Source organism: Bufo gargarizans, chromosome 4, assembly GCF_014858855.1.
Source record: "Bufo gargarizans isolate SCDJY-AF-19 chromosome 4, ASM1485885v1, whole genome shotgun sequence".
NCBI lineage: Eukaryota > Metazoa > Chordata > Amphibia > Anura > Bufonidae > Bufo > Bufo gargarizans.
Window position 1 is genome coordinate 190836371 of NC_058083.1, and position 12438 is coordinate 190848808.

The 12438-nt window shown below is 47.0% G+C and overlaps 1 protein-coding gene across 1 annotated transcript in view; it reads left to right on the forward strand.

Annotated features, from left to right (window-relative positions):
• Positions 1 to 2512: 2512 nt before the first annotated feature.
• Positions 2513 to 12438, forward strand: part of ACAP2 (ArfGAP with coiled-coil, ankyrin repeat and PH domains 2) — a 106737-nt gene continuing 96811 nt past the window's right edge. Inside the window, exon 1 of the mRNA XM_044289325.1 lies at positions 2513 to 2742. Within this exon, the coding sequence (XP_044145260.1) occupies positions 2690 to 2742 (53 nt within the window). The 5' untranslated portion in view covers positions 2513 to 2689. The remainder of the gene's footprint in view (positions 2743 to 12438) is intronic.

Sequence of the window (12438 nt, forward strand, 5' to 3'; positions counted from 1 at the left end):
CCTTTCAATAGCCCTCTGGCAGCTCCACTGCCACAGGTGTTAGGGAAAAATGCACAGGCGAGAGTGACTGCACTAGATAGTAGAGTGCAGGCCTGCAGGAGCTGCATGTATCAGGGTCACAAACAGATGAACCCCTTTAGGATCTCTGCCGTACATGTACAGCGCAAGTCTGTTCTTTAAAGATGTTTTACACAGCAGAGGCCCAGGGCTAATGTCTGATCGGTGCTAATGCCAATCACGGTCATTTAACCCCTCAGATGCCGTGGTCAAATGTGACCACAGCATCTGGGAGCACTAAAACCGGGTGCTGCAAGCTTCCCAGCTCTGGCCCCCTTCCCCAGGCTGAGATCGGGGAAAGCAGCCTGTACTAGGTTTACAGGCCAATTACTAATGCAAACCTATAGGTGGCAGCACTGCATTGGAATATACTGAATTCAGTATTCTATAATACATAGATATGAGTTATAGAACACACAATGCAATCTAATAATTGCTTGGTATAGAGCTGAGGACATGGGTTGTTAGATGGCCGCTAGCACACCCGCAATACCCATTTCCATAGCTCTGTGTGCTTTTATTGTGTAAAAACAAAACAAAAAAACACGATTTGATACATATGCAAATTAACCTGAGATAAGTCAGAGCTTGAAAATATGACTCTTCTCTGGTCACACAAGATATGACTCTTGTATGTTCATTTGCATAAAAGGCGGGAAGTACAAAAATGCATAATACTTATTGAATTAGTCTGCAAATGAAATTAAAAAAAGTGTAATTTATATGTTTAGGGTAACACAATGAACATTTAGAAACGCTCAATGAGGGTAGCATAGTAGAGGTGACATGCTCCCTTTAAAGGGGTTATCCAAAGTCTAAAACATGCCCCCCAAAGCCCGGGCCCCTCATATAGGTCATGCTTACCCTGCTTCCCTGGACCTGTGTCGCTCCTGATCCCCACACGGCCATCGCGGTGTCTCCGACGGGGACAAACTTCCTTTGCATCACCCGCAATGCTAGGGAGGCTTATCCCTGTCGCGGCCTTCTATTGGCTGCTTCCCCCATCGCCGGATGTTTTAATCTGCGCAATGGCAGCTGTGTGGGGCTCAGGAGTGACGTGGGTGCTGGGAAGTGAGTGCGTATAGTCTATATGAGGGGCCCAAGCCCGGGATAACACCATTTTAAAAGACAGTAAAAATAAAGAATGTAAAAATGTTTTTAAAAATATAAACCTCACATCACCCCCCTTTCCCTACAATAAAATAAAATGCATAAACAAATAAAAACTAACCATCATGGAGATTGCTGCATCTACAAACAGTGTAACAGAAAAAAAAAAAAAAAAAAAACCTTCACCTCCCCAAAACATATGAATAAAAATGATCAGTGAAACACACCAAAATGGTATCAATAAAAAAAGATTGTCCTGCAAAGCACAATATAAAACACAAGTAAAAGTATATAAATGTGGTATCGGCATAATCGTACTGACCAGGAGAATGAAGGTAACCGGTCATTTTAACCGCATAGGGAATTCCATAAAAACAAAACACTCATATAGTTGCGTTTTTTTCCAATTTCGCCCTATTTGGAATGTTTTTCCAACCTCCCACTACATTATATGGAATAATAAATGGTCCCATTAAAAAGTACAACTTGTCCCACATAAAAACAAGCTCTCGTATGAACGTAAAACTAAAAGTTATGGCTCCGGGAAGGCGTGGAGCAAAAAACTTAAAACGTAAAATTTCCTGGGGCTGGAGAAGTTAGGGTGGCCACAGTACGCTTTTCTCGCTACCGGTCTTCCATCCGGCACAGGGCGCGGACAGACGCAGGGATGTCCTCCTTTTCAGTAGCGGACGCTCAGACAGCAACATATTAAATCTGGCTTCTCTCACCTCCAGTCACTAGAACCCGCTGACATGGCTGACTGAGGGAGAGAGCAGCACCCCCAGCACGACTCACCTTCCTATCTGAAATTTCTTCCCCCCCCCGGTTTTTTTTATAGGTAATAGGCGTGGTTTAGCCGTTTGGGGGCGTGGTCGGCTAGGTCCGGCTTCATAGGGTGAGCTGGTGCTAAAGCAAAGAGCTAACGAACAGCAAAATAAAAAGCCTCTGTGGTGGCGCCCCCTGCTGTGCCCGCACTAGGCACCAGTCCTCCAGTGACAGAAAATACGGCCTGACTCCATATACCAATTGGCGGGCACTGCGAGGAAACACAGGACTGGTTACAGAAAAGAGCAAAAATGACATTCATTCATTTCTGCGAAACGCACAGGCGGCTGTGATAGTTGAGGTGACATTCAGGGTGTTCTGCTGACTGTACTTTCTCCTCTCAGCTACAAGGATCTAATCCCCGCTGCACCTCGCCCTAGCCTTTCCCAGGCCTCCAGGGTGACTCATCCCACTTCCCTGTTGCACTTAGCAACCAGGCGCGCCCTCTGCTGAACTGTGGGCCGCCTCCTCATTTGCTGGAGCGGCTGTCACTCAAAGTGCAGTGGGCGGGGAGAAGCTGTGACGCTTCTGTACAGGAGAGCAGGGAAGCCGCTGTGAGGATTGTAGGAGCGGGAACATGTGCAGCAGCGCCACATAGCGGCCGCCGTTACCTTCTTCCTGTCCGGCTCTGCACCCAGATCGCGGCCCGTGAGCCTGTTGTCACCTCACGAAGCCCATAGAGCGCCAGGCCGGGGACATGAAGCTGACGGTGGATTTCGAGGAGTGCCTGAAGGACTCGCCCAGGTTTAGGTAACTCTCTTCTGTAGTCCTGGGTGGGTGGAAGAACTCTGAAACTGGGGGAAAGTAGTCTGGGGGACACGAGCCTTCTCTCTGTAGGGGATTCGGTGACCTTTGTGATAGGGCAGGCTGCGACTTGTAGTGCCACAGGTTGCAGGAGTGTGTGTGGGGCACTCCAGGGGGTCATGCAGTGCTGGCACAGTGGGTACAGTATGAGGAAGTCTTCTGCTGGCTGTGGTACAGTGTGACCAGGCAGACTGGAGGAGGGGGCAGGTGAACATGCAGGCAGATACCTGCTCCTGGCATCTGCTGTGGTGTACGGTGACATTTGGGTTTCTTTCCCTGGGGCGATCAGTGTGACAAGGGGCGGGCACTTCACCAACCTGTCACACACTCACTCTGCTCCTGTGGCACAGTATAGGGGGCATAGCTGAGGGCACGCTCACCTCTGCGGAGTGCTTGATCTGGCACAAATACCGGCGGGTACTTTCATACTTGCGTTATTCTTTTCCGGCATTGAGTTCCGTCCTAGGGGCTCAATACCGGAAAAAAAAACGGATCAGTTTTATCTATGCATTCTGAATGGAGACCATTTCGTTCAGGATGTATCAGTTCTCTTACGTTTTTTGGCCAGAGAAAATATCGCAGTTTTCTCTCCGGCCAAAAATCCCAAACACTTGCCGAAATGCCAGATCCGGCATTAAATTAATTTCCATTGAAGTGTATCAGTGCCGGAACCGGCATTAAGTGTTCCGGCAAAACGGATTCGCAGACCTTTAAAAAGGGAAAAAATGAATACAGGATCTGTTTTTCCAGATGACACCGGAGAGACGGCTCTAGTATTGCAATGCATTTGTCAGATGGATCCGCATCCAGATGCCCACTTACCTGGGACAGCTGGTACTTAGGCACTGTTCTGAAGCTCCGTTATTCACACCTGTGAAATTGTTGCAGAATGTCTGCTTTTCGAACACTTAGGCTAGGTCTCCACGACGACATTTGTCGCGCGACAATTTTTATAATGGCAGTCTATGGTGTCGCACTTCAACATGCGACATGCTGCGACGCGACAGTCGCAGAAAATCCATTCGAGATGGATTTTTCTGCGACTGTCGCGTCGCAGTCGCAGCATGTCGCATGTTGCAGTGCGACACCATAGACTGCCATTATAAAAATTGTCGTGCGACATTAGTGCAACAAAATGTCGCGCGACAAATGTTGCGCCCTATCTGTCGCGCGACTTTTTGTCGCGCAACAAATGTCGTCATGTAGACCTAGCCTTATTCAAATTGAGTGAGGGGATCTGTCATACATTGTACAGACTTTGACCGTGTTTTATGGTCTAGCGACTTCCAAAGTCAGGTTGGTCGCTGTAGTGTCCTCGCTCAGTCCTGACCTCTGCAGGGTTGTATCTGTTGGCTCCTAAAAGCTGCTGTACGTATGCACAAGGCAAAGCTGTCGTCCATTAGGACCGAGATTCAGTTCTCATTTATGTAGCCCAGGGATCAGCCACCTTCGGCACTCCAGCTGCTGTGAAACTACAACTCCCAGCGTGTAAACATGCTTGGCTGTTCTTCTAACTCCCACAGAGGTGAATGGAGCACTCTGGGAGTTGTAGTTTCAGAACAGCTGGGGGTTGCTGATCCCTGATGTAGCCTATGTGTATGAATCCACGTGTGGCAGAAATGAGTGAAACTGGTTCCAATCACTGATTTTGCAGCAAGTAGGTCGATTTTCTACGAGCCCCATTCAGATGAATGTGATGGTGACTGAAGCCTACGCAACAAATGTGGCACTTGCACAGGGGTTTCCAAACCAAATAGCGCGTGTGTTTGTACTGCAAAGAGTGAAATCCGCATTAAAAAAATCACAGTCGACCTGCTGCTGGTTTCAAAGTCTGCAAGTCAATTTCCACACTGAAGAAAGAAGCCCAGTGCACATGCGGTTTGTCTAATCTCACACACTTGTATTGGGGCTCATGCACACAAATGTGCGGCCGTGCCCGTATTGCGGTCCTCAGTATACGGACACTGGCTGTGTGCACGCTCCTTGTCAGGGCTGCGGACACATTCTCTCTGCTCCATATCTTGCGGATTCAAATCACACGGAAGCACTATAGAACGCTTTCATTGGATTTTGGTTTGTGCGAATACGTTCTATTTTTTTTTTTTTTTTGCAGTGTGGGCTGAATCTTGCAGATCACGGACTCGTTCAAGTGAATTGGTCGGCATCTGCAAACTGTGGCCACACGGCTGGAGTTCGTGCATGGGCACAGGGTGCAAGCATTGGTGTGACCCCTTGCACTGCAGGCTTTCCATGCTTAATCCACAACATGTGCAGGTAGCCTTAGGCCTCTTTCACATGACCGTATGACTTTTTCAGTGTTTTGCGGGCCGTTTTTCCGTTCGGCATATACAGTAATTACATAGAAAAAATTGGGCTGGGCATAACATTTTCAATAGATGGTTCTGCAAAAAACAGACCGGATGCGGAACACATATGGATGCATTTCCGTATGTGTTCTGTTTTTTTGCGGACCCATTGACTTGAATGGAGCAACAGAACATGATTTGCGGGCAATAATAGGGTATGTTCTATCTTTCAACGGAAATCCGGAAAAGGAATGCATACGGAAGACATTCCGTTTTTTTTTTTGCAGAACCATTGAAATGAATGGTTCCGTATACGGAACGCAAAAAACGTCCCGTAAACGGAAAGAAAAAAATGGTCGTGTGAAAAATGCCTTAGGGGTATGTTCACATGTGGAAAAGTCAGCTGTGTGTTTTGTCACAGATCCACAACAAGACTGTACATGTTACATGCAGTTTGCTGCGGATTTGACTCTCTACATTGCAAATGGTGAAATCCACAGGGGAGGGCCGAAGCATAAATTACACCAAGCTGCTGATTTCAAATCCGCTCCGCAGGTCAATTTATGCTGCAGATTTCAATTTCGTACGGCAAATTTTGCCCCTGGAGTGGACCCCACCGAAATTCCGGCGGCCACCATGTGCTGTCTGCCTTGTTTTCAATAGGAGGCAGAGCTGAAGTTCGCGGCCTGGTGGTTAAAAGACGGGCTTGTGCCAAGAATGGAAGTGTCCCTTGGTGTGGTGTGTGTGTGTGTGGACAGCTCCCGCTTGAAGCCACGACGGCTGTCCGCTCCAGCTGATCTCGTTCAGTGAAGCCAAGCCACTGAAGTTTCTGACCGCGTATGTATGCGGCAGATTTTGGCAGTGTCACCTCCGCTGTTTGAACGAGTCCTTTCAGTAGCAATGAAGTGGATGAGAATTGTAAAAATCCCACAATAATATCTGCATGTAACTTGACTGTGGCAATTCTGCAGCATGTCCCGGATGATGTGGATTTTGCCGCTGCTGATTTTCTGATGCAGTAAATCCACAGGAGACGTGATGCACATGTAGTCGTCTGAGGACAGAGGGTGATGGGGTTATCTGAGGACAGACCTTTAGGGCTTATCACAGTGGCTGAAAATGTGGCCTACATTGGAGAGCTTTCTTAGGCCTCATTCACACAAGTGATACAGATTGTGTCAGGATCTGTTAAGGGAAAAACTGAATTTGTGTGCAAAACCCTCAATCAGTTATTCACTTGCATGCGTTTTTCACTCACGTGATCAACCATCAGTGAAAAACAGATTGCATCTGGATGCCTTCCGTTTTTCACACAAGCCCCATTCACTTCTATGGAGCCAGAGCTGTGGGAAAAAAACGCACAATATTAGGGGTGCACCGAAATTCCGGCAGCCAAAAATATCGGCCGAAAATGCACCTAATCCATTTCGGCCGATATTTGTACGAATCGGCAGAAAATAGCGGGGAGGGACTGGGAGGAGGAGCTGGGGGCCGGTGCGCTCACTGTGCTCCGGCCCCCAGCTCCAGTAGTTATAAAAAGTGTGCAATTAATACGGATTCTATTCATGAGGCCTCCTCTACGCACATCCTACTCACAGGGCTGTTCTGGCCGGCCGGGCAGACGAGCGGCAGCGTCACGACTGACGTCATGTGCCCGGCCTACTTTCTGAATGAAGGAGGCGGCGCAGGCATGTGACGTCAGTCGTGACGCTGCCGCTCGTCTGCCCGGCCGGCCAGCACAGCCCTGTGAGTAGGATGTGCGTAGAGGAGGCCTCATGAATAGAATCCGTATTAATTGCACACTTTTTATAACTACTGGAGCTGGGGGCCGGAGCACAGTGAACGCACCAGCCCCCAGCTCCTCCTCCCAGTCCCTCCCCGCTATTTTCTATTAATTGTACAATGGGGGGGGGGGGGGGTGTGTGGATGGCACTGTTATGGGGTGGGGGGGGTCTGTGGATGGCACTGTTATGGGGTGGGTGGGGGTCTGTGGATGGCACTGTTATGGGGTGGGTGGGGGTCTGTGGATGGCACTGTTATGAGGTGGGGGGGTCTGTGGATGGCACTGTTATGGGGTGGGTGGGGGTCTGTGGATGGCACTGTTATGAGGTGGGGGGGGTCTGTGGATGGCACTGTTATGGGGTGGGTGGGGGTCTGTGGATGGCACTGTTATGAGGTGGGGGGGGTCTGTGGATGGCACTGTTATGGGGTGGGTGGGGGTCTGTGGATGGCACTGTTATGGGGTGGGTGGGTGGGGGCCTGTGGGTGGCACTGTTATGGGGTGGGTGGGGGTCTGTGGATGGCACTGTTATGGGGTGGGGGGGGTCTGTGGATGGCACTGTTATGGGGTGGGTGGGGGTCTGTGGATGGCACTGTTATGGGGTGGGGGGTCTTTTAAAAGTATTTGGGCAAAAAGGCAGTTTCGGTTTCGGTCAAGGGGTATCCTGAATTTTCGGTTTCGGACCAGAATTTTCATTTCGGTGCACCCCTACACAATATAGAACACTGTGATTCGGATGCGGACCAGAACAACTGTCGTGTCCGTTATAAATCAATATATTGTTATGTGACCCTGGCAGTGCTGGGAGGTCAGGTCGGGAGCTGCGCTGCGGACTTGCAGCGTGACACACACTCCTCTGCAAGGGGCCTTAGAGCCACTATCACTTTATTTTAAGGATAGGAGGTGGTCGCAGCCGTCCGGTCCTGGACATTGATTGTATCCGCTGGTGAGATGCTGTCTGTGTGTACTGATACAGTCCACCGCATCTGAGGGAACTTTGCATACAGGAAATCTACACCTAAAAATGAGGTTTTATGGGGTCTTACTGTTAAAGTAATATGACAGTACAATTCATCATGAGACTGAACATATCACTAGGATACTGCTTAGTGATTGATGGGAGACTGTCCTTCAGTGTTTCTCCAGTAGACAGTTCTCCTGGCCTCCTGCTGTCCAGGGCGCTGCAGTCCTGTTCATGTGAATGGGGTCATATATCAGTAGCTGCATGAAGGATGGTGGAATCACTGCTGTACGGGAGAAAGGTTGAAGGGACTTTGGTCCTTTCATTCTTGGGTCCTGCAAAGGTCACATACGTTGGACACCTACCAGTCATAATGTTATGGCATATTTTAGGAATACCTTGTCCTATACAGCAAAGCTGAATTGTCCCTTGACGCACCTCTTGTTCTCTCTGTTATCTGTGCTTATTATATAGCCTCGACTCTGATGCATTCTTTTTACTTTTACTTCTTTGTGTTGTGAGAAGGAAAAGGGGAAACTCTTCAAAGATGCTTATCTGTTGAAGGAAGGAAATAAAACTGTGTATGTATTTCATAGGTGGTCCTCCCCAGACTTGCGTCATGGGGTGACAGTGTGTACATATACATCTGTGTGTTTGTAGATATATAGATATTTTATGTGTTATATATAATCTTGATGCCCTTGAACTGTGTTTTTCCTTTTGTATTTATGTATTTCCTTGCATTATGTCTTAGAAACTTTGGTGGAGATTTATCAAGACTTGCATTTGTAGCACCAGTCTTGATCTCGAGCGTGGTGGTGTGAAATGTACTAAAATTATTAAATGGGTTGTCCGATTTCAGAGCTGAATCTCCTCTTCGTTCATTTAGCAAGAAATGCTCTGATGCTCCACTCAGATGTGCTAAATGAGTGAAGAAGAGGTTAGGTCCAGGTTCAGCTCTGAACCCAGACAACCCCTTTTAAGAGGTGCATACCTCTTAATAATATGGCCACAACTTGGCTGGTCCTTGCACCAGAGTCCGAAAGCTACACCGGTTAGGAGGTTGCATAGATTTCAGTCATTACTTGCGCATGTAATGGAAAATGTGTTGGGCTGCCTAGGCCCCGCCAGCCCGTACCCAGCCCACCTGTAGCAGAGAAGGGGCAGAAAGTTGCATATTTGAACAAACATTTGTGAGTTTTTGGAACCACAACTCAGTTGCAGGGCATATGATAAATCTCCCCCGCTGAAGAGTGGCCAAGACTTGTGTCGCTGTGGTCTTCTGTAGACCATCGGATACACTTCCTAGTTTCAGATGCAGAGTGCTTCGTTTTCTCCATTTTTGTAGGCCGTTTTATTCGGCCTCTAACTTTGCTGATTGCATCATGTCTGATAGTCGTTCACTGGAAGGGAAGTGGAGACCAGACTGTAAGAAAATGTGACAAAATCTTTTTAGGAAAACCCTTGTTAGGTCTTCTTCACATGTCTGTGTCCATGGTGACATCAGTGAGAAGACAGAAGATCAGTGTTTCATCTGTGAAGGGCCCATGTTTGGTCTTTATGCCCTTGTGTCATCCATATTCCATATGCGCTACTAGACTGAAAAGAGACTTCCAGAGCATCTCCTACCAATGGTCAGTGAAAGCCACCGACAGGACATGTGTAACAGACCCATAGACTTCAATGAGTGTGTTTAGTTCACATCGTGGACCAAACTAGTGCATGTTTCTGTTGCTTTTCCACTGACCCCTAGTGAGAGGAAAACCGCTGATGTGTGAATGAGGCCTCAGTGTTTGATCAGTGATTTCCTTCAGTGATTGTCACCCAAAACCAGGATTGGAGCGTCTAGAGAGATGAGGTATAATGTGAAGGTTTTGGCTCACAGTCACTGAATCAGGCCAAGGACTGCATGCACATGGCTGTGTCCGTATTTTGCTCTGCAAACATCAGATCCACAAGATATGGACACATTCCCTGTGCTTTCTGCATTTTGTCTCACTCCCGTTACTAGAAAGGACTATTCTTGTCTGCAATATGGACCAGATGAGGACAGGTCCTGTAATCTGTGGAACGGCCACAAGCAAATGCAATAAATACAGATGTGTGCATGGCTCCATAGGGATTAAAAAATATGGTCATGTGCATGAGGCCTTAACACATTAAAATCAATGGAGAACATGTTGATGGCAGAGAAGAGAGTTTTCACTAAGAGAGGATGTCCTCAAAAGTTAGATAAAATTTGGGGTGATTGGCTGGCACATAGCCCAATAGCGACAACCAGGCATTCCAGTTAATTATATGATGGGGGGGGGGGGGGGGGTTATAGGAGTCTTCTTACTTGCCTTTATACACTCTATGAAAATAATAAATATACATGTAATAGATACATTTCTATGTCTTTATGTTACCATGTAATTATATGCTGTAGTGTAATTGTAAGATCTGGAAAAAGACAAAGACATGTGAATATTGTTTCATAACTTTACCTTATTTGTTACAATAAAGATTTGATAAAAAAAAAAAAAAAAAATCAATGGAGAACACAGACCGTGCACGTCCGTGATGCTCTAATGTGTGAATAAGGCCATGTTCACATTTCCTGTCCATCTGTGAAGAATCAATGTTTGGTCCGATTTTTGCCCTCCATCTGCATTCCACGGGCACTGCTGAGTTGAAAATGATTTCCCAGAACATCTCCTACCAGTGGCCTATGAAAAATGGACCAAACACAGCCGTAACACAGATGCCATCCGTGTTGTGTCAGTGGTTTTTCACAGACCCATAAGACTTTATAGAACATGTTTCGTCCACATCCCAGGCCAAAGTAGTGCAAGTATTGTCAGTGGAAAACTACTGATGTGTGAACAAACAATTTAAAATCAGTGGGTATGTGTACTGTGTCGGACAGAACATGTCATTGAAATCCGTAAATGTGAATAAGGCCTAAGCCCTTACGGTTCTTTCACACGACCGTGCCGTTTTTTGCGGTCCGCAAATTGTGGATCTGCAAAAAACGGATGCCGCCCGTGTGCTTTCTGCAATTTTTTGGAACGGAACAAGAGGCCCATTATAGAAATACCTTTTTTTGTCCGCAAAACGGACAAGAATAGGACAGGAGTGGGCCCAACGAACGGAGCAACGGATGTGGACAGCACACATCTTTTGCGGACCCATTATAATGAATGGTTCCGTATGCGGAACGCAGAAAACGGCCCAAATACGGAATGCAAAATACGTTCTTGTGAACGAGCCCTTACTCTGTGAAATGCAGATCTGAGGCCTGCTTGTATGTTTGGGCTGCTTGTGCAAAGGGAAGAATCTGAAGCGCAGGCCAGAAGATCTTGTGACACGTTCTTGTGGCTGGCTGATCTAGTCAGAGCATCATGCTTGCCGTCTCATATGGAAGTAAAACTTCTCAGGACAATAGGTTTACAAATTTTGTTTGCTCACTAAATACAAGCTGGGGATACTAGTCATATGTACACTGCTGATATTTTTACTTTTTGTGGTTAGAGGAGTTGTCTGGAAAAACAAAAAAACTTAAAAACTTTACGTGACCGCTGCAGCCACCCACTGGTCTGAGGCTGGTACAAAGCTTCTGGAAAGTTAACAAGCACATTTCTTATTATTTATTTTTATTTTTTTATAATTCTTTAGTAAAAAACATGAAGCAAGGTGTTGATTTTGTATATATATTTTTTTTTTCTACAACTTCGTTGTGTCTCCATGGTAACAGACAACAAACTCCTGCAGCCATATTCCCTTCTGTTTGTCTTCTACATTTGACCAAGGCCTCGTGCACACAACCGTATCTGTTTTGCAGTCCGCAAATTGGGAATCTGCACAATATTTCAATGGGTCTGTGGTCCTCATTTTGTGGCCATATTCTATTTTTTTTGCTGAAACGATATACGGATGTGGAAAGCACATGGAGGATCTGTAGAAAGATAGATGTTCTATAGTTGCTTACAAAATGCTGATCATGGATCCGCAAAAAATGCGGATGCAACACGGATGGTATACGTATTTAGCGGATGCGCAATTTGCACTGTAGACTGCAAAATGCATACAGATGTGTGCATGAGGTCTAAGTGATCTATTGCTTCATTCTGGAGAAAAAGCACTTTTAATCTATAGCACATGCCAGCCCCTCCCTCTTTCTGGACATAGGGCCAGGCAAGATGACTGTGCGGCAACCTGGTCTAGTCATTTTGGAAAGAGAGGAAGGGGCTGGGTGCACAGAGTGCCTTGGCCCCACCCTGACTGCACGTAATGGCTCGTTTGCATATGGTTTAAAAGTACTCTTTCTCCAGAATGAAGCAAGATGTCACTAACGCTGGGTTCACACCTGAGCGTTCGCGATGGAGCGCTCTGTATGCGCGATTGTACCGGCGTTTGCAATCGCGCATACAGAGACAAGCGAACGCCCATTGTCGCGCGTTCCCGGAAGTCTATGTACGGGAACGCGCAAGACGCCCCAAAGAAGCTCATGTACTTCTTGGGGCGTCGGGCGTTTTACAGCGCGATCGTGCGCGCTGTAAAACGCCCAGGTGAGAACCATGCCGATAGGGAAGCATTGGTTTCTCCTTGTTGAG